This window comes from Syngnathoides biaculeatus, chromosome 10 (assembly GCF_019802595.1).
Source record: "Syngnathoides biaculeatus isolate LvHL_M chromosome 10, ASM1980259v1, whole genome shotgun sequence".
In the NCBI taxonomy this organism is placed as follows: domain Eukaryota; kingdom Metazoa; phylum Chordata; class Actinopteri; order Syngnathiformes; family Syngnathidae; genus Syngnathoides; species Syngnathoides biaculeatus.
In genome coordinates this window covers 13,841,438-13,864,112 of record NC_084649.1, presented here as the reverse complement: position 1 = coordinate 13,864,112, position 22,675 = coordinate 13,841,438, and the positions used below count along the sequence as shown (strand labels likewise).

Sequence of the window (22,675 nt, the reverse complement as noted above, 5' to 3'; positions counted from 1 at the left end):
ATACTATACCCCACTATGCTATATAAACAGAATGCAGCTTTGTTCCATGCAGTGGACATTCAGCAGAATTGACGCTTCCTTACTTAATATGACTTGTCCCGTTGCTACCAAAATGGCATACAATTGGCCATCAAACTCTACCCACAACTTGAACAAAAATCTTCCCTGGAGTGAAATGTATTTTGTGTTGACAGTGCCACTGCCGTCTGTCCTCATGGAAAGCCAGACCGGATCCACATCTAACCCCCTTGCCAGGCCGACAGTGGTTAGAGTTGACAGCCGCATGTCGGATGGAGAGAGGAGGGGGGAATCGTCCAAGGATACTAGTATGTGTTGCACTATTTGGCCGCTCCTGGTCCACAGAATTGTGTCGTCTCAGTGAATAAAAAAAAAAAAGGGGGGGGGGGGGGCTCAGGGGCCTGGGATAGTTAGCACTTTCCCGCCCCTGATTCCAGGTTATTCATACTGTGGCTGCAAATCACGATTGTTTCTGTAATACAATAAATTCTTCTCCCATAAATTGTGATTTAGTTGCTGCTTTGGTTCATAACATGTCGGGAAAAAAGGCAACAGTTTTAATAATTCTTTTCCAAAGTAAAACCAAATGTTTGCATATGTCTTATTTTAATGAAACACAAACATAATGGGCTGCTTTCATGAAGAACTACAAAATCAAATAATATTTTCTAATGAGAGGTTGAAATAAGAGGATTTCAACTATTTTAAGTTAAATACCGTCTCTAAACAATTACTTGGAGATCAACATGGTTGTGAACACCACACACGTTAATCATTTGATTAATTTTACAATCGATTAGTTATCAATCAATTAATTATTGCACCTCTAATTGTCTCCAATGTTTTGATTTAAAAAATAGTTGTAGGCACAAAGATTTGTACGAAATGAATAATGAAGGTGTACTCCGAAATCAAATTCCACAAGGTTTAATGCGGCCATAAGCAAATGAACCAATCAACCACGAATGAGCTAGTTTTGAACAAAAGTATTCTGCAACCTTCTGTAATCACATTGTGAAACGAGCTCCAATAAAATACAACGCTATTCCAGAGAATGTATATCAGTGAAATTATATTCGCTTCCTTTGGGGGCTCGACCGCCATCGTCCATTCATTCATGTGTATTCTCGCGATATCGTGTCTCTATCCAAACCGTTGCTCTGCGGTGAATCTCGCGAGACCTCAAAGCGAGCTAAGGTAAGTAGTGGCTCCTTCGTACTGACTGCCGCCGCGGACGATTACTAAAATACGACAAAGTAAGTACTAGCTGTTGATTGATTATTTGACCGCGTGGAGCGTGTATTCGACGTCACTCTTAACCGGGATGGAGTGGCTGCGGACAGCCTTGTGACAACATGATGCCCGTGGAGGAGGTGGAGGAGAAGAGAGAGAAGATGAATGGAGGGATGATGGGGTGGAAAGAGACACTTGCTAGCACCGACACGATCGATTCCGCTATTTAAAGGCAGCCAACTTGGTTTATCGTCGTACAATATGGCGGATAATTAGGACGTGTTCACGTTGCGATGGCGAAATAAGGTCCCGACATGCTTGGTTCCAGGCTCGAAACATGCGCGAGCATACGTCAAGGGGTTAATGGACAAGTTAGCTGGAATGTGAACGGTGGTAGCATCGGTTGCTAACGTAGCTAACATGGGTCACCCCTGGTTGTATTCATTTAATGTGACGGACCGGCTTGCCGAGGCCCTGCTGGCAACCACATTCAAAAATGTCATTTTTAAGAGTTGTATCCACACATCAAAGACAGAAACAACAGTTTATAGTAAATCTGCGACACGTTTCTTCAGGACCATGGACAGAGCTGTTACTGTATTCATGTTATTTATTTATTCGTTTACATATTCATTCATTTGGCAGTACCTGAGTATTTCAATCATCTTGTTGAGATTGGTACCTGTTTCTGCCCGGTACGCTGACTTCCACCCACATCACAAAAACAGCCACGTAAGGTTCATTGAATACTTCAAATTGGTGGGTCCCACCTTTCTTGCACCAAGTACCACCACCAAAGAAGTTCTCCAATACTACCATCACGATAAATATTAAGGTGGAGTAGCATGGTAGACCTACATTTTCATAAAAAATCAGACAGGCTTTATTCTGGGGGGGAAAAAAAGTTCATTTAATATTATTGAAAGTAGGGATGCACCAAAAGAAAAATTGTTGATGGTAAGGACAGAGGAAACCAAGACCAAAAACTGAAATTAATTTTTATGCCAATTATTAGCAAGCAAGTTGGGAAAGATGGATTTTATACTATAAATCTGTGTTATGATCATTTTTACCCACTGAGCCCCTATTCTCAAGAGACTTATGCGGCGTACCAATTCATTTCCGGTTCTACAGGGCTTCCTTTGTAGTTGGGTATTATTTTCTCTCCAGACATTTATTTGCCTGCTATTTTGCTTTTCAAAGACCTATGTGACAAATGTATCGTGCAACATCAGTGACGTCTCCGGGGCGTTCAAGTCTTGGCCGCTGACCTAAGTTTAGGTCAAATAAACATTTCATGAAGACAAATAATGAGTATGAACTTACCGTAATTAAAATATTTTAACATGACATACTTTTAACTTTCTCACTATGCCAGCTATATGGATGGGTGTTGTCCAGAATTTGCATTTGTTTGGGTTTTCCTTTTTTTTTTTTTTACCCCCCCCCCTACCCCCATGTTGCATTGCTTCTTATGTCCACTCTTCAGGTGCCTGATAAAATTTGTTGTATTGAAGCATTTAGTTGACATTCTTCACAGAGTTCTTCAGCTGTGATCAGAATACAAATAACTTGTGAATTGTTTGCCTTCGACAACGGAAAATAGTCCCACACTGACAACGCTTTTTAAAATGTTACATTTTCAAAGTAGACCTGAGAATAGAGGACATTAATCCCTGGTTTATGATTGCAAGACATTCATTCAGGCAAATGTTTGAGGGAGGAAAAACAGAACCAAGTTTCTGAACAGATTGTGCTGTAGCCTGGAGCCATAACGCTGACATGCCTCTCTTCCACTCACTATGACCATCGCTGTGGGCGATGAGTGGAGCTTGCACGTCTCACTACATGCGTGGAATGTTTAGAAGGACGAGTGGAAAGTACACCTGCCCGGCAATTCGATGATCTCTTTGTTTGCATAAAAGGCAATAAAGACTAAATTGTCCATAGGAGTGAATGTGATTGTGAGTGCTTGTTGTCCAGGCCAGGATGTACCTTGCCTCTTGCCCAATGTAAGGCAGGATGGACTCTTAAGTCACCTGCGATCCTTATGAGCACAAGCTCCATAGAAAGTTGATAGTGATGACATACTTCTTTTTTCACTTGCATAACAGTAGGGATTGTAAAATGTTATTTTAAACATTGACTGTAGTGTAGTGTTTTGCCCACGTTACTCTCCTCTCTATTCCGTTTTGTACATTTCATTAGTTTGTGTGGATGTACTTAATGGCATGATAGTGATTGTGCATGTTTTCTGTTTTAGCCATCTGTAACGGATCCCCTCCTGGAGACAGTGCATAAAGGCATCTAGAGTCGATAAGAAGTCTCCCTGAATCATGGGGAACATTTTTGGGAATCTGTTGAAGAGCCTCATTGGAAAGAAGGAGATGAGGATCCTGATGGTGGGCCTTGACGCTGCAGGAAAAACTACAATCCTCTACAAGCTGAAACTGGGGGAAATAGTCACCACAATCCCAACTATCGGTATACGCAAGCTGACCAGGATTAATAACAGCCCACCGTGTGCGGCGTATTTGTTATATGACCTCATGCGGCACCCTTTGTTCTCAGGCTTTAATGTGGAGACAGTGGAGTACAAGAATATCAGCTTCACTGTGTGGGATGTAGGTGGGCAGGACAAGATCCGCCCCCTCTGGAGACACTACTTTCAAAACACACAGGGTGAGCTGAACGGAACATAACAGATGAACAACACGATCCCAAATGTTTGAATTGATGGGAGCTATAGTTTTCTCTTTCCACCCCCAGGTTTAATCTTTGTGGTGGACAGCAACGACAGAGAGCGTGTCAACGAGGCGCGAGAGGAGCTGATGAGGATGCTGGCTGAGGATGAACTGAGAGATGCGGTGCTCCTCGTGTTTGCCAATAAACAGGCAGGAAACGTTCACTCTCTTACACAATTTATTGATGTCCACTGTCTGAACTGTTTAAAAAAATCCACAGAAAATAATGCTCATTTTTCGCTAACTGCTGGAGAATTCACCGTATCTTCTCAAATAGTGGCCTCCACTGGTCTAATACAGTGAAGAAAATAAGTATTTGAACACCCTGCTATATTGCAAGTTCTCCCACTTAGAAATCATAGAGGGGTCTGAAATTTTCATCATAGGTGCATGTCCACTGTGAGAGAGATAATCTAAAAAGAAAAATCCAGAAATCACAATGAATGAATTTTTACCGATTAATTTGTGTGGTACAGCTGCAAATAAGTATTTCAACACCTGTCTATCAGCTAGAATTCTGACCCTCCAAGACCTGTTAGTCCACCTTTAAAAGTCCACCTCCACTCCATGTATTATCCTGAATCAGATGCACCTGTGTGAGGTGGAGATCTGAATAAAGACACCTGTCCACCCCATACAATCAGTAAGACTCAAACTTGTAACATGGCCAAGACCAAAGAGCTGTCCAAAGACACTAGAGACAAAATTGTACAACTCCACACGGCTGGAAAAGGCTACGGAGAAATTGCCAAGCAGCTTGGTGAAAAAAGGTCCACCGTGGGAGCAATCATTAGAAAATGGAAGCAGCTAAACTTGACGGTCAATCTCAAACAGAATGGAACCCCATGCAAGATATCACCTCGTGGGGTCTCAATGATCCTCAGAAAGATGAGGAATCAGCCCAGGACTACACAACAGGATTTGGTCAATGAGGTGGGACCACCGTTTCCAAGGTGACTGTTGGTAATACACAAAGACGTCATGGTTTGAAATCATGCACGGCACGGAAGGTTTCCCTGCCTAAACCAGGACATGTTAAGACCTGTCTTAAATTTGCCAATGACCATTTGGATGATACAGAGGAGTCATGGGAGAAAGTTTTGTGGTCAGATGAGAGCAAATGGAACTTTTTGGTCATAATTCCACTAACAGTGTTTGGAGGAAGACGAATGATGAATTCCATCCCAAGAACGCCACCTCTACTGTGAAGCATGGGGGTGGTAGCATTATGCTTTGGGGAAGTTTTTCTGCACAAGGGACAGGACGACTGCACTGTATTAAGGAGAGCAGGACCGCGGACATGTATTGTGAGATTTTGGGGAAGAACTTCTTTCCCAAAGTCAGAGTATTGAAGATGGGTTGTGGCTGAGTCTTACAACTTGACAATGAAGCTCACAGCCGGGAAAACCAAGGAGTTGCTCTGTAAGAAGCACATCAAGGTTCTGGTGTGGTCGAGCCAGTCTCCAGACCTAAACCCAATAGAAAATTTTTGGAGGGAGCTGAAATGCCGTGTTTCTCAGTGACAGCCCAGAAACTTGTCTAAACTAGAGATCTGTGTGGAGGAGTGGGCCAAAATCCCTCCTGCAGTGTGTGCAAACCTGGTGAACAACTACAGGAAACGTTTGACATCTGTAATTGCAAACAAAGGCTACTGTTCCAAATATTAACATTGGTTTTCTCAGGTGTTCAAATACTTATTTGCAGCTGTATCACACAAATAAGTCGTTACAAAAATCATACGTTGTAATTTCTTGATTTTTCTTTTTAGATTATCTCTCTCACAGTGGACATGCACCTATGATGAAAATTTCAGACCCTTCCATGATTTCTAAGTGGGAAAACTTGCAATATAGCAGGGTGTTCAAATACTTATTTTCTTCACTGTAATTCAGTGAGGGGGAGGCAGAGATCTCGCCTTCACTGAGTGATGGTGGTTGTAGTCAAACATAACCATTTTCTATACTACTTACCCTCATTCTGGGTGAACTGCAGCCTGTCACAAGTGAGTATAGACAAACAATCTTTCACACTCATGTTCACACCGATGTGACAATTTCACATTTTTCAATGAATCTTAACGCCGCACGTTCCAGTCTGTGGCTACACTGGTGCAAGCGTGGGTGAATCTGCAGCTACTTTTGATGAGTGGCTGACCGACAGCCACTACTTTTGCTGAAATTTGAATTGCCAACGAATACAATATGTATTTGTGTTATACATTAATACTTAACTATCTTTATAACTTCATATGGAGGTACCTGTGGCTAAAAATCAAAGTGTGAAGAGTCTGTGTCACCAAACTGCACAAGTGCGGTCAATAAATCATCCGGTCACTGCAAACGGCATTTCAAATAGCCACTCTTTCTCTTTTATTTCCCACCTGTTTCCTCTCTTTGTATTATTAAAATGTAGCTAGCGGCATAGCAGAGGATCGCCAGGAATGGAATCCGGCATCTAGTGATGTCTGTGTTCCAGACTTCAGACTGCAATGCCTGCAAAGGATTTGCAACTAAGTATTCAAAAGTCAAAGTATGATTTATGATTGTTAATTTGTTCCTTTTTGGTCTCTTAAAAAGTGGGCGTACCAACTGTTGCAATTCCCACACGTTCAACAGTTTTTGTATGCAAATACGCTACAACTAAGCCTGAAATTCTGGCGTTAGAGTACATTTTCTTCATTTCATTTTAAATCTACTGTTGTGGTGTTTAGAACCAAAAAGATTTGTATCCGTATCCCAATATTTATGTTTCTTAATCCATTCTCTGTCCAGTGTAAACACGTTTTATTACCTGTGACAGTGTAAATGTGGAGCAGTCAACAAGTACAATTTAACGTATTGTGTTCCACTGTGAAGGTTCCATCGTATTTCTGTTCCAAGTGTAATATTTATATTGATGTGATCTAAAATAATATATTTACCAAAGTGTCTCTTGTTCGATAGGACTTGCCGAACGCCATGAACGCCGCCGAGATCACAGATAAATTGGGTTTACACTCCCTGCGCCATCGTAACTGGTACATCCAGGCCACCTGCGCCACCAGCGGCGACGGCCTCTACGAGGGCCTCGATTGGCTGGCCAATCAGCTCAAGAACAAAAAGTAGGAGGACGGGAAGCATCCGGCAGCTACAACCGTATTACTTTTTTTTAATTTGTTTCATTTGGGACTGAGGAGCGCAGAATGGAAGAATCTGAGAGAGATTTTAGGCTTTCATTTTCAGTCTGTCATTTTCTGAGCCCATTTTTAACCACACACCGACACACAAACCATAAACAATCACTCTGGCACGTGCTTTTCTTGTGTCCACCTCTTGTCTTTAGGTGCAGTGTCGTGTATGTTTGTTGGGTCACATAACGCCACCACAGCGGCAAGGTCGACTTGTGTGTTTTCTCACTTGAGGCACACGCTCAGTCATATTGTTTCAGTTTTCCCCACCAAGTTAACAAAACCATCTTTGACAACAACACCAACACCGTGAAGAGCCATTTGAGCATTTTATTCGATATCCTTGTACCTTGTATCCTTGTGTATCTTGTACACGCTTTGTCTTCACTCGTGTACGCCAACGTGCATATGGGTCTTCTTCTCTCCCTGTTATGGGGAATCTGACCACAATTTGAGACCACCAACAGGTTGCTTGCGGAACAGCAGGCTGCCAACATGACTGAGTGTTCAGTCTAAAGACACAAAAGAGGTGCTTTTTTTTGTTTTGTTGTTTAAATAATTTTTTTATATATATAAAAAAGAGGAACATTATATATACTTTGATTGTTTTAATTTTTATTAATATGACTGCTGTAATGCCCCAGTTTACCGTCTGGGGATCATTAATTAGACGGACAACGAGAAAGATAGTGAGATACGGAGTGAGACAAATTTGCACTAGTTGACAGATGCGGCCTTGTAGTACTCTCTTTTCAAATTCTACTCGTTAAAATCTCGGGGTTCAGTTGTTCTGGAAGTGCACAGTTTGGCGTCCCTAATGACATTGAGTTGTCCGACGAGTATGCCAATGTCCTACCAGTATGAAAAAATGTCATACAGCGGTGGGAAAAGCATGACTTGCAAGACACAGCCGCTCTGCAGTCTACTAGTGAGGACAAAGTCAATGCTAGTACATGGATCTTGAGCTGCATATCAAGGATATCAAATAAAATGTTTCCACATACAGCCACAGGCGGCTAATTTTGAAACATGACGTTCTGAGTTTTGTTTATTCATTCCGGTGAAAGATATAGATTGTCATCACACACGGCCTTTTTTTTTTTTTTTTTTTTTGCCGGTTCAAAAACGCTTGTATCAAAATGAATGGTCATCCCTCTTGTTTGTCTGATTGGTGGCAAGATTCTGTCATTGCAAGCTCATAACTGTGTTGATTCAATGTGAATATTACGTGTGGCTGTAGAAAAGGCTGTTAAGTATATTTATTTTACACAAAAGTCATTTATGTAGTTGATGTGTCAGTATAGGAACGAAAGCAGGGTAAAGAAGATCAAAATGTGGGCACAAGCAAACGAGCGATACCAGCAGGCGTCTGTCGAGTAATCTAAAAAAATAAAAATAAAAAATTGTCTGTGCCGTACATGACAACTATTATACTGTCAGCGTATCCGTGCATCTATTATATGTTCAATCTTGAGTTTGATCATTTGGGTTTTGTGGCCTTATATTTAGTGATGGTATCGGTTGATTTTGATCTTTTGCTTCTGAATATTTATAAGGAATATTGTATTGATAATTTTTCTCTCTTGCACTGTCAAAACAGATTTGTGCACTGTAGTGTGAGATGATTAGGCAAAGGTTTGTCCTGCTGTAGTTTCTGTTTTGCCCATATCCTTGATCCATATTAAGTGGTAGGTCTTACTTTTGTATGGTTGACGGGACGGGATGGGATGGATGTATTTAAGCTTAACACGTGACCATGTCAGTCAGGCGAAAGAGAAAAGAGAAGAATCCCGGTATTCATTCTGTACCGTTCTAGTTACACACGTAGACGACAATGTTTCAGTGCTGAGTGCATGGAGACAGACATCTGTATGTGATGATCACTTCTGCTGTATCACAAATAAACCCATTTTCTGTAGAATCAGTCTCATCAGCTTGGACTCATGTTACTTGCGCAACTGATTGGACACTAGACTTTTTATTTTCATTATTATAATTTTTTTTTAGAAAGACATAAAGATAAGATATTGCATTGCTGTTCCAATTACACATAACAATGGACTTTATGGTACCATGGTTTGGTGACACTCCCACGGGAGTCTGATGATAACTACTGAACAGGAAACTAAACTTATTCTTATCTACGGTAGAGAAATGACTGGCTGGCTGCTACAAACACGATAATGTGCAAACACCTTCCCATTACCTCTCTATTATGTATCAGAGAGGTGTCTTCAAAAGTTATGATTATTTTATTAGATACTTTTCCGGTGGTTAAGAATGTTAAAAAAAGTCCTAAAAGGAACCCAGTAAGTAACCCAACCTAACCCAAAGTAATAACTAACCGTATTGGTTTATGATTAATTGGTGATGTCATTATGTGTCATTTTAAGAGGCGTTTATATGTTATTATTAAACTATCACAATGATCAACTGAAAGTTGTAATAAAATGTCTAATGAGTGATAAGACACGCCAGCCACTGCGCAAAAATATGTGATAGCTTCTTACAAGCTCCTGCCATAGGAGGGCAGTCTTGCACAACAAAAACAACAAGCTGCAAAAGCTTACAACCCATTTTCTCTCTCTCTCTCTCTCTTTCTCTTTCTCTCTCTCTCTCTCTCTTCTCTCTCTCTCTCTCTCTCCTCTCTCTCTCTCTCTCTCTCTCTCTCTCTTTAAACACTTTAAAACAATGCAAAGATATTTAAACATAGCAAGAGAAAAGGATACTCCACTGTAATACGTTAATATTAGGCAAAGAATATAAAATAGAGTAACACTTGCAATTACAAATAAAATCCGCCATCTAGCTAGACTGCCATACTTGAATGTTAATTAATTAATGTAAATGTATGTAAATTCATGATAGGTACATTTTTCATCCAAAAATGGTATAAGGCGTTTTTGTAAAGTGGCTAGCGAAAAACATATATTTCGGTAGTATTAGTAAAAATTTTGATAGTGGTGATTTTTTTTTTATGATTGAGCTGTAACCGTTCCAGTTTAATTCGAGAGCCCTCAAAAGTGCTTTATTTACATTTTAGGGACTCAATATTATCTGGGCATCATTCTAGAGTTTTGTGAAAGTCTTAAATTGAAACCTCTACAACAATCACATGATATAATAATCAAATCACATAAACCCTTTGCACAAAGGGTTCTGGTCCTACTGTAAATGTGTCTCAAAATATATCCTTGTTTTAAATCTGTAAAGCCATAAAAAAGCATTTTGTTAGGGTTGTTTTTGTCCAAGGCTGCAAGGTGGTATAGCTGCAGAGCGTTGGCCTCGCAGCTCTGAGGACCGAGATTCAAATCCCAGCCCCGCCTGTGTAGAGTTTGCATCTTCTCCCCGTCCGTGCCTGCGTAGGTTTTTTCTGGGGCACTCCGGTTTCCTCCCACATCCCAAAAACGTGCAAGATTAATTTGAGATCCTAAATTGCCCTTAGAGGTGATTTCCGAGTGTGAATGTTGTTTATTCCTATGTGCCCTGCGATTGGCTGGCAACCAGTTCAGGGTGTACCCCGCCTCCTACCCGTTGACAGCTGGGATAGGCTCCAGCACTCCCTTGTAAGGATAAGCGGCTCAGAAAAGGGATGGATGTGTTTGATGGATGTGTTTGTCCAAATCAAACAAACAGTGGGAATCTCCAAGTTTAAGAATTGAAAGTATCACCATGACAGTATTTAAAAAAAAAATCTTTTTTTTCCATATTTCTATTTCTTTTTTCTCTCTCCAAATGTCAATAAACCGAGTTCAAGAAATATTGCTTATTCTTTCCTAATATGCCTATCAGGACCACATAGAAAGCTTGTCGTTCATGATTTATTCCTTTGAAAAAATAATTCATATGTGGGTCAAAAAGAAAAAGTCCTACTGTGTGCTTTGCTTCCACGTTGTGATGCCATGTTGTGTTTACCCGAGAAGCCTATTCTTTCTCTGTTAAAAAAAAGAGAGAGGGGGAAAGAAGCATTTTAGCATAACTTCCTGGTCTTGGTGAAATATTAACTGCTAGTTTGGAGCACTTCTACTTTCGTCGTGATGGCACCATTTTGATCAGTCTGAGTGCATAGTGCAACATGAACCAAATTCTTTTCCCCATTTCAATTTCTGGTAACGTTCGGATGTAAAATAAAGAGAAATGTAGCTTGATTGTGAACGAGTTGTTATGAGGGAGGGAGAAAAACAAGAGACCGGATCTGCAGGCCAAGCGGGTTTTTGCAAAGTTGTTCGGCTGGCTGGCGCACGCTCACGGCGACACGTTGTTTACAGGACATTTAGATGGCAAACAACAAGAGGCTTTCCAAACCAACGTGATACGAAGGTCACACGGTTCAGGAAGGCAATTTTTCTTTTATGCTGCCTTGGCTTTCAAATCAACTTCCTTCTACTACTCGTTGCGCAACAAGTAGTACTTTGGCGCGAAAGTGGTTTTGTTTTGAAGTCATCTGTGTATATTGCATGATGATAGCGATCTTCAAACTCCGTAATCAATGTTTGGATTTATGGAAGCAGCACGTCATCATTTGCTTTGCAGATGTTGTTGAAGCAATTGTCAACACAAGCGATACAAATCCAGTTCCACATATTGATGAAGTGCAAGGAGGTGAACTCACTGCACTGAAAGTAATCTTGAGGTAATCTGTGAGAAGGAGTGGAAGGTTCAAAGTCCCTCCCCAAACACTTTAATAGAGATTATAAATTGCGTGCTGGATTTGTGTGCAGGCCATATTGTGTATATGCACAAACATGAGAAAAACAACATGGGAAAATGTGATTTTTTTTTTTTCACTTTTGTCTCGCTTGATGAGTAATGAAGACAGGCTCATCCGATTTGACTGAGCCAAATTAACAACAAAATCTTCACTACAGTATTGATGTCAAATGACAGGAATGTATTACATTTGAATCTGGACCAATTAACCACAATTGGATGAAATAGTCGAGGAACACACTCCTGACTTGCTGTGGTTTTTATGAGGTGTGAGGATCCCAGGTCTAACATCGCTGTGTGTCATTCTCTAGTCACCTATGACAAGGGTGGAATGCACAACCAAACCCTTTTTAATTGGTGTTTTTATGATAATGATGATAACCTTTGTCTCTCTTCGGGGCTCCAAGAAATGTTATTTTGAGCATTTGTAAAACGTGCCTCAAAAATCATTCAGCCACAAAAATGAGAAATTTTTACAACCGCAATGCACCAGATAATCTAGGTTCTGTTTTTTACAACGACTCTTTCTTATTCTTTGCATTTTTGCGGGGTATGGATGCCTTGTGGCACGATGTCGCCTCTCACAGGTCAGACTTGGTATCGCTTTTATTCTGGGTCCTGTGTCATCTGGAGTACTCCACATATGATCTTCACAGTAAGAATTATTGGGATGAGGGAGGAAACCGGAGTGCCCACCCAGAGAAAACCCACACAGGCACGGGGAGAACATGCAAACTCCACACAGGTGGTGTCCAGGATCGAACCTGGGACCTCAGAACTGTGAGGCCAACACTTTTACCAGCTGATCCACCGTGCCGCCACAGTAAGAATCCACATGACAATTTCTTTTCTTGTCATGACTGGGGTGCTCTCATTTTTTTTTACACTGTTAAAAATTGGTATGGGTGTACTGTGCAGTACCCAGATAAAACTCACGAAAGAATACTAGAAGGTCGGCGGCAAATGCGAAAACCGAGTCCTTCGAATTGCGAGGCAGTGATGCTAATCACTAGAGAACTGTACCGTCTATTCTAAGCATACAAATTCTTCCTCTTTTCATTTTGGTTTGTCCCGTTAGGGGTTGCCATGACGCGGCATCTTTTTCCATGTCAGCCGATCTCCATCTTCCTCTCTAACACCAACAAACCCCCATGCCTTTCATCCTTGCAGAGACTCCTCTGTCATGATTATAATTTTTCTAGTGTTAATATTTTCAAACTGGGAAAAAAAAATACAATTGGACAAGCGGAATAGTCTCAAAACACACTTGGATCAAATAATAAAAATGAACGACTTCAATAACTTTTGAAGCACGACAACATTGAAATCCTTGGCTTTTGACCTGATTGGTCCATGTCTTCCAATTTTTTAAATTGCATTTTCCAGGTTTCCACTTTTGCAAGATGTCGTTGTTTGCTCAGTTCCCGCTGGTCCCTCCCATTTAAATCAGAGCAAGAGAGAAAAAAGGCGCTCCGTTCTCTGATTGGCCCCCAGCGACGCTCCAATCACTGCTAGCTTCATTCCAACTTCATACTATGTATGAGCCGGACACGGTACGACTAGGACTGGATTTACTACCGTTGCTGTTCCAAATGGACGTTTGGACCCTTCTCTTCATGGGATGCTAATCCTGCTTCGGAACCGCGTGACGTTTTGAATGAGGATGACCGCACTCGTAAGGAAGGGCCAACAGGTGCGCTGTGTCCTGCTCTTGCTGCCCTGCTTAGCGCTGCGATTTTGTAGTGCTCAGACGCAAGGAGGTAAGGGGCTCTCTCATGCTCTCTGTCTGTCACAGGCACACACACACACACAGATGTCCAAGAGATCACCAAATTTTTTGATTTATCTTTACTTTGTCCTGTGATGTCGGGCGAAAAAAAAAAAAAAACCTATCCTGCCACACAATCACAACCTGCTCTACAAACTTCAAAACCTGTTTGCGATGAGTCACCAGCACCTCTCCCACAACTCTGTGGGGCGACGCTTATCTCACCTGCCACTCTTTCAAGGGAACTCGCATAGAATTGCTCAACTCATTTCATCACACTGTAAAAACACCCGGGACAGTCTTAATCTCGTTTTTTCCTTTCTTTTCTTTTTTTTTTTTTTTTTTCAAATTTTAGTTTAGGAATGAATTCACATTGTAATTCACTTAATTCATTTTTACGTTAAATTGAAGAATACGCCAAGTAACAATATAAAAAGTAGATAAATTGAGAGTTAGCTAACCAGCTTGCTAGCTAGTTACCTCGATGTGCGAATAAATGCAGGTAGATAAATTGATAGCTAGTCAGCTAGTTAGCTAGCTAGCTAGCTAGCTACAGTACTACTACATAGAGTTGATATCTACAGTATGCTAACAAAATAGACTGAACAAATGTAATATTATTGTATTTTTATATTGATCACATTTATTAATTTATGTCATTAACATTATTATTATTAGTAGTAGTAATATTAATATTACCATTATTATTATTTATATGTTAATGTATATATTTGTCTATGTATATAGATTATATTAATATTATTATATTTTCGATAAATTTATAATTATTTACATAATACTCATTATTATAATTATATTAATATTTAGAAACAGTTTTTAAATGATAAATAAAATACCATGGATATGATTATATGACAAAATGTAAGAAAAAAACCCCCAATAATAATCATAAGAAAAAAACTTCAATGATACATATCAAGACGAAAAAGAAAAAAATCATCACTCCTGAAGTCAGAGGAGGCAATTGTGCAAGAAAATATAAAATTTGCTGTAGAATGTTGGCCTCACAATTCTGAGGAGTGCGGTTCAAATCCGGGCCCCGCCTGTGTGGAGTTTCCATGTTTTCCCCGTGCACTCCGGTGCCCTTCCACATCCCCAAAATATGCATTCTTTGGAGACTCTAAATTACCTTAAGGCGTGATTGTGAGTGCGACTGTTGTTTGTCTCCAAGTCCCCTGCAATTGGCTGGCAGCCAATTCAGGGTGCACCCTGCCTCTTTTCCAATGACAGCTGGGATTGGTTCAAGCACTCCCATGACCCTTGTGAGGATAAGTGGCTCAGAAAATGGATGGCTGTATTAACCCATAGATCATACACGCCATCACATCAGCGCCACTGCAAGTGTTGTTGTGATTTGAATCTAAGAGGACTTTGGCCCCACCCACTTGTTTCTGTCACTTGCTGCTTCAGACACTGGTGTCGTCCGAGATGAGAAAAACATTGCGGTCGAAGGAATGATCGTAATCACATCATCAGTCTGTGCCAGCTGATGTTCAAATGACAAGGAACAACAACAACGTTTGCATGTGACCACACCTTTATGTTCAAAAAACAACCACAACAGAGGAACAGAATTTAAATAAATCTAAGGGGTTACCGTCACTTAGGCCACTGCTCCCTTGGCCTGTTGTTAAACTGGAATTTACTGCACTGTAAACAGGCCTGTTGTGAACGAGCTTTTCTATTGTTTTATAATGCGGAAATACAAATCTGTGTACCAGTTTGGCAACGGGATGCCGCAGTTAGTCTGCTGTGTGTTAACGGAAGGCTTAGGATGTCAATTACTCATATCTGCCTTTATGACATCACGGTTGTGCCTCACGATTCTGAGGTTCTGTTCTAGTTTTCTCCAAGTGAAGTTTATCAAAGACTTTTAATGGTCTGTAGTTGTGAATAGATGCTTGTCTATATGTGCTCTGTGATTGGCAGACCATTAGCCTAGACGACACACTGTACACTAACACTCTAGAAAACGGATGGAAAGATGCCGTATGACAGAGTTTACTAGCTATTCAAATAGTGGCTGGGGGGAGTGTGCTATTGGTGGAATTACGGGACTTCCGTGTTACAATAACAATGCAATGTACAACTGCCTCAAATTAGCAGCTCGTATTGGCGTGCCATTTCAATTAATAACATGGTGCAATTAGTTAGGTGCAGTTACGCAGTTGTTCCATGCTTGAGTTTCCACGCGTCACTAATGATAGACCCGTCTTCCTCATCAACATAACAGTACACGGGGAAAAAAATAATACTTTAATTGGCCATTTGAATGAAGTTGGCGTGTGCTTGAGCTCAACTGTGATATTTTTGGCTGCTCTAGCTCAGTTGGTCAAGCGGGTCGCCCAGTGGCCGACCGGCTGCTGGTTTGACTCCGGGCTCCAACTATCTGCTGTTGAAGTGTCCTCAGGCAAGACACTAAACCCTAATCTGCTCTCAGAAGCCTGGTAGTCCCTTCCATGACAGCAACTGCCCATTGGTGTGTGAATGGGTCAACGTGAGGCTTTGGAAAGTGCTTTGGGCATTGTATGGTGCCATTTATCATATTTCACATAAGAATATGCAATGTGCTTTGTTTTAATGATTAGGCGGTTTGTTTCTTGACAACACAGTTCTCATGGGTTGTTTTGTCGGAGGAATAAAGCCTTTTTTCTTTGAGCCCGACCTCTGGCTTTGTGTGCTGACCATTCAGAATGGGAGGAAAACAAAAGCGCCTTGTACCAAATGCAGTGGGTTATGAAGGAGAGAGGATTTACAGGCATTGGGATTTGCGAGTTTCGTTGTTGAAATGACTGGCGGGGAACACGTGCTCCTATGATGATCTTCCACACCACTGCGCAAACAAATCAGGCTGGAGTGTTCTGGACTGAATGCTCCTTAGTGCACAGGTGTCAAATTCAAGGCACGGCACCCTTTTATGTGGTCCACTATAGCAAATAAAGTGTGCACACCTCATGTTTCTTACTGAATTTGTTCTTTTAATTTGGGCTGTAAATCTGTTCCAAAACACATTTTTTTCTCACATTAACTTTTATTCTAACAACAATTTATTTTTATCAAATCCCCTTCTTAAAATAAGTTGGACAACTGTTGTAACTACATACAAAAATATCAGATTGCCACTATTTTCCATGTTAAAAATATTTATGCAAGACACTAATAACAAATACAGGGGAAGGTGGTTGTGTTTTCGAAATAACACATTGCGGGGATTATTCTGTACATGTATATGGTTTTCTGTCATCGTGGTATTCCAGGAGTGCTACAGCATACCCAGGAAATATTACTGAAAAATCCTCCCATTTTCAGTAGAATTTAGTGAATTGTAAATAATCCAGTGATTTTTCAAGAGGATCAAGTCCATGTGGCGGCACGGTGGGTCAGCTTGAAAGCGTTGGCCTCACAGTTCTGAGGTTCAGGTTCGATCCGGACCCACCTGTGTGGAGTTTGTATGTTCTCCCCGTGCCTGTGTGGGTTTTCTCTGGGCACTCCGGTTTCCTCCCACATCCCAAAAACATGGAACAATGAATTAATTGGACACTCTAAATTGCCCCAAGTTGTGATTGTGAGTGTGGCTGTTTGTCTTGATGTGCCCTGCGATTGGCTGGCAACCAATTCAGGGTGTACGCAGCCTCCTGCCCATTGACAGCTAGGATAGGCTCCAGCACTCTTTTCCCTTGTGAGGATATGCGGCAAAGAAAATGGATGGATGTATAAACAATGGGCAGCATAGTTTGGGGTTCAAATTTCAGATGCCCGTGTTTGCAGTTTGCAGGTTCTTCCTTTACATTAACTGAAGAGTGAATAATCTATAGGTGTGACTGTGAGTGTGGACAGTTATTTGTCTAATTCTGCACTCTGATTGGCTGGCAACCATTCGTGGGCGTAGCCCGTCTCTTGCCCAAAATAAGATGGATAATGGCAAACAAAAAACCTGAGAGGAAGTCTGTCTTCAATGTTGCTTTGCTTCGTCGCTTAAATGGTATGCTGATGTTTTATGATGGGTCACAGCGTGAAAAACATTTCTTTTGTGACACCAGAACCCCTCGTCAAATATTTCTCGCCTTATTTAATTTCAAGAATGATTCATGTCAGCAAACTGTTGTTGTTCCTGTTGCCAAAGTTTGTGACATTGTGTTACAACATTAATTGAGGTGCTGTCATTAGAAGTCGTGAACAACACAATTCACATTTGTTTGTACACACGGTGTGGCACCTCAGCCAGAAACGGCACCTGCTTTCAGGTGTCTGTGCATGTGACCTTGCTCATCGTGCAGTAATCTCTCGCCGCTCTGTGCCAAGTTTCTGTTTACTTCGCTAATTGTTTCAAGCGCTTTACCCGCGCTCATTACCTCCTCCTCCCTGCTTGTCTCTCAAAACTGAAATCTTGGTAACGACGACGCATAAACCCGATCTGCGTTGTGTTGGGTTACAGTACACATCTGAAGACAATGATCCCCTTTTGAAGGCCATCCATTCTACGGTCAGTGATGGAATAGACCAACACGGGGGTCAAGTGTCAGTGTGAGTGCACAGAGGTCGGCTGTGCGACACTGATGCGCTACAATTTTTACATCTTTCAAAAAGGAGGCCATTGTTTATTTGTATGTATGTTGACTCTAATCCCTCATCGGCATTCCTTTTTTTTTCGCCCACTATCCATCTGCCGGAGCTGAAAGTCATCCTTTTATAGAAAACCCACTTTGCCTGCTCACATTCTCAGCCTCCCCCAGCACATGCTTGTGCATTGTTTGCACAGCACTCATTGCAGTTTTCTGCCACACTGCTGGTACTACTGTACACCTGCCTCAACATCATCTTACAATGGTGGGAAGTAATGAAGGCCAAATACTTTACTACTGTTCTTAAATAGATTGTCACGGCATTTACCGTATCTGTCTATGGTATCTCTACTCGAGTATGTATTTTTCGCGAGCCATCGGTGCGGGGGACGACCCAAATGCAGGACTCTGAGACAAAAACATAATGTCCAGTGGGTTTTATTGCAGAAAGTGGTGTCCACAGCCGGTGACCTGGTGCAAACTCAATGACCTGGCAAATTCCCGTGGCAAAAACTCCAACATAAATACATTACAACATGCCGAATGTGCAACAGCTGTGACAAGTGCCGGAGGTGGTACCGCCCTGAGCATTGACCTGGCCACGCCCCTCCTGGAGTGCTCCAGCCCCGCTCATGACCGTATTTTTCTCATGACTTTTTACTTTGACCCCTGTCGTTGGGGAAAGATACTAACTGGGAATACTGAACTCCTATCCATCCATTTTCTTAGCCGCTTATCCTCACCAGGGTCTCGGAGAGTGCTGGAGCCTATCCCAGCTGTCAACGGGCAGGAAGCGGTGTACACCAATCACAGGGCACATCGAGACAAACAGACACACTCACAATCACACCTAGGGGCAATTTAGAGTGTCCAATTAATGTTGCATGTTTTTGGGATGTGGGAGGAAACCGGAGTGCCTGGAGAAAACCCAGACAGGCGTGGGGAGAACATACAAACTCCACGCAGGCGGGTCTGGGATTGAACCCGGGACCTCAGAACTGTGAGGCCAACGCTTTCCAGCTGAGCCGCCATGCCGCCAATACTAAACTTGGAATAAAAATTTGAAGACTATGTAACTTGCTCAATAAGGTCAGAGAATCCAACATGGAGACATGCAGCATCTCATAGGTGGGGGTCCGGTAGACGGTTCTGTCCATTGATTTTGACACCTTCCTCTATGTAAACAGTTTAGACCAATGCACATAAGGTAGGAAGACACAGACAAATAATCAGACAGAAAATAACATGATAAGGGGGTCCTCAAAGGGGGTATGCACATATTTCCTCTTTTCATACCTTGATTTTACCATGATTGTTTTTGATCAGATGACCTTCTATCACGCTTGAGTAATTTGTCCCAAGTGTTTTGCAATTCACTGTTGGAGGGCAGGGACACATTCAAACAGATTATACTGTGTGATGACATTTTCCATCGCACTCCTTCAATTTCAAAACAGAAATCGAAACTTTTGACTCCCCGTGTAAGTACTTTTGCCACCTCTGTCAGTGTGTCACCCTCCTGTCTCTCCTTTCCATTCTGAACATACCCGAGCACAGATTTACATGTACAGTAAGTATTCTTGAGCGTTTCACAACATGCACTTGAACTTGTGTTCACTCCACCGATAAACTGATATTGCTTGAATTGTATGCATATTTAGAAGAAGCATTACATCATCACAGCGAACACAATCTGACAAATGGTGTCACTTGTATGTTCACTGACCAATCACCACATTTAATTTTACTATTTTTCTTGCAGCATGGTTGTCCTTCATTTTCAAACTTGTATCCTGATGTGATGGTAACACTTCTGACCTTACACAATGAAACTAAACATTTAAAGTACAGGAATACAATGTGGGGCGGCACATTGGCCCAACAGTTCTGAGGACACATCAGCACATTATTTTTTGCGACAAGTCAGATTCGTTCGTGATGTGGCAAGATGGAAAACTATATCTGGCACCACGTCAGTCTGTGACAACCCCATGTTCTAGAAAAACACAATAAATGTACTCTTATCACACCTTCATGAACACGTACGACACGCCCGTTGCAATAATCATAATAGTCTCTTTATTCCCGTGTTCCTCTATTTTGACCTGAATGGAATGTGTTTCTGAGTTGTACACGTAGACGTGGGTTGCTTAATTTATTCCAAACTCATTCACACTCGGGTCTTCGCCCGCTTTAAAAGAATTTGTACTTTTACAGTCACCTTGGAGTCTAATAATTAGCCCAGTGTGGTCCATTTGCATTGATTTGACTCCTGCCATGAAGTAATTCGGATTTCAAAACAATTTTTAGAAAATAACAAATGAACAAATATGTAACAGATTCAAACTGTTCAAATTATAAAACCTTATTGGTTTAGGTCACATTTGAACAGTTTTATGTTTAAAAAGAAAAGTTAACTGTACAGTAAAATTAGATTAAAAATAAAGTAAAACTACACGCAAATTCAAGATGCCTGACTAACACTTAATGAAACAGAATTAAATGTGTTTTCAAACTGATGTTATTTACATTAGCACCTGCTCGGAATAATAGCGTATATAATTTATATATACTTTTTATTATTGTATTGCTTATATATTTTACTGAGCAGCCAAAACCTTTTCAGAAACGGCAATAAGATAAATATCCTGTTCTTCTTTTACATTACTTGTAGCCTGATGTGGCGGCATCATGGAAAATCCTAAAAAAAAAAAAAACAAAGAAAAAGAAAACCACACTTGTGAGGTGCATCTTTTCTATATTCATTGCAAACAAACTTTCACATTTGCTGACGTCATGCAAAATGTGAGTTGGAGCTCCAAGTTTTGTTTGACATTATCAGAAAATTGGGGGTGAACTTAAGTTCGACTCCTTTAGGTTGTCCGTTTTCAATGTCACATTGCGTCACTGTAGAATCTTGTTTTGCTCAATCAAATGGTATCACAAAAACATATTGCCATCCAAAAGGAAACCCCAAAAAGTGGATTTTCATCAGACTGCCACCCCAGCACATATTGTAGGCACTTGTGTTGTTCTCTTGTGAGAGCAACACCACACATATACGGTCCTTGTTGCAGCAAATCTATTCTTACATGCATACAACTTCTTCTCTTCTTCTTACTAAAATCAGAATACCTTTTTTCACGTCAATTAGCCATACATAATGTCATAGCATCTCAGATTAGCCTTCACAATTTCTGTCCCTTATTGCAGTTCAGGGCAAGTTTGAGAAGCCTTAGGCCCATCACACTGCTCCAAGGCGTAGTACAATTAACGCTATCCATGGCAAGATTAGCAAAACAGGATCTTCAGGTTGTTGAAAGGCTTCGAGCAGAAGATTATGATGTTCAACAACCTGAAGTCTTTGCAAGGAAAGATTTATCACTCTCTGAAGCATGCACGCCAAATCGAGCTTTTCTTGTTATTGAGTTCCAGTGCAGCACTCTGGACTTTCCTCTGGCTTTGGGGAAACACCTGCTCTAAGAGTTCAGTACATTACTAGTGGTATTGTCTATTACTGGTGGTATTAGCAGGTCTTACGCTCTGTGGATTGTCAAGAATAGATCCTGTTTTGAAAAAAAACGTGTCAGCTATAATGTCAATCAATTATTGGAGGAGTGTGACGGAAATAAGGCTTCTGCAACTGCTGTCCTGGACACGTGCTGAACTGCAGTAGGGACAGAAAAGCTTCTTGCTAGGTGATGATTTTGCAGCGTAGGGTCCATTCTCAAGTCTCTCTACTGGCGAGGGAATGCTATGCTGAGAAAAACTGTGAAGCCGAAGCTGTCAAAGGCTGATGGTCGGTTCAGCTTTCTGTTCTGTAACTGTATAATCGGCAAATGGACCATACATTTCCTGGTACTATTCAAATTTGTGGGTGGCAGGGTGGCTCAACTGGTAAAGCGGGTGCGATCCTGGCCCCGCCTGGTTGGAGTTAGGGTTCAGGGTGTGCCCGTTGACAGCTGGGATAGGTTCTAGCACTCCCTGTGACCCTCGTGAGGATAAGCGGTAAAAAAATGGATGGATGCATTAAAATGTGTATTTAAACAGTCCTCTTCATCATTCTGTTGAAATTTTGACATCATGAGACTAAAATGACATCCTACAATTGATCCACAGTCCACAATTAATTTTCATTATTTGAAGTCAATGTATTAATTGTGTATTAGTATAACCAGCAATGACAATGTTATTTATTGCCCTAGAGAACTATTTGACATCATGTGACAAACTGAAACAAAACCCCCTGTTTATTTGTCATCATTTCCTCTCAGTGGTCGTGTGTAGCGGCACCCAAAATGCTCTGAGCACGACGGGAAATTCCGAGATCCAGTACAACTTGATGCGGGAGAGGTACACTGGCTGCGAGATCGTCATGGGCAACCTTGAGATCACCATGATGGAGCACACCAGAGATTTCTCCTTCCTGCAGGTGAGCCAGTGAAAATGACAA

At 41.3% G+C, this 22,675-nt stretch overlaps 2 protein-coding genes across 4 annotated transcripts in view; both read left to right on the top strand.

Annotated features, from left to right (window-relative positions):
- Positions 1–1,123: 1,123 nt before the first annotated feature.
- Positions 1,124–9,076, top strand: LOC133507785 (ADP-ribosylation factor 3). Of its 2 annotated transcripts, none has more exons than XM_061833217.1 (5): positions 1,124–1,215; positions 3,515–3,735; positions 3,823–3,933; positions 4,021–4,145; positions 6,938–9,076. In XM_061833217.1, exons 2-5 carry the CDS (start codon positions 3,588–3,590, stop codon positions 7,097–7,099), a joined length of 546 nt encoding a protein of 181 aa, XP_061689201.1. In that variant the 5' UTR covers positions 1,124–1,215; positions 3,515–3,587; the 3' UTR covers positions 7,100–9,076. The 2 variants fall into 2 exon arrangements, with proteins under 2 accessions (XP_061689201.1, XP_061689200.1); XM_061833216.1 differs by having other exon boundaries at positions 1,203–1,274.
- Positions 9,077–13,420: 4,344 nt separating this feature from the next.
- The window catches only part of erbb3a (erb-b2 receptor tyrosine kinase 3a), a 28,209-nt gene continuing 18,954 nt past the window's right edge, over positions 13,421–22,675 (top strand). For both annotated transcript variants that reach the window (XM_061833087.1, XM_061833086.1), the window contains exons 1-2: positions 13,421–13,631; positions 22,497–22,654. In XM_061833087.1, the coding sequence (XP_061689071.1) occupies positions 13,529–13,631; positions 22,497–22,654 (261 nt within the window). In that variant the 5' untranslated portion in view covers positions 13,421–13,528. The remainder of the gene's footprint in view (positions 13,632–22,496; positions 22,655–22,675) is intronic.

Coding starts and splice junctions, on each gene's coding strand:
- LOC133507785 (XM_061833217.1), top strand. CDS start 3,588: ATGGGGAACATTTTTGGGAATCTGTTGAAGAGCCTCATTGGAAAGAAG. Junction 3,736..3,822: donor CACCACAATCCCAACTATCG/GTATACGCAAGC, acceptor CTTTGTTCTCAG/GCTTTAATGTGGAGACAGTG. Junction 4,146..6,937: donor TCGTGTTTGCCAATAAACAG/GCAGGAAACGTT, acceptor CTTGTTCGATAG/GACTTGCCGAACGCCATGAA.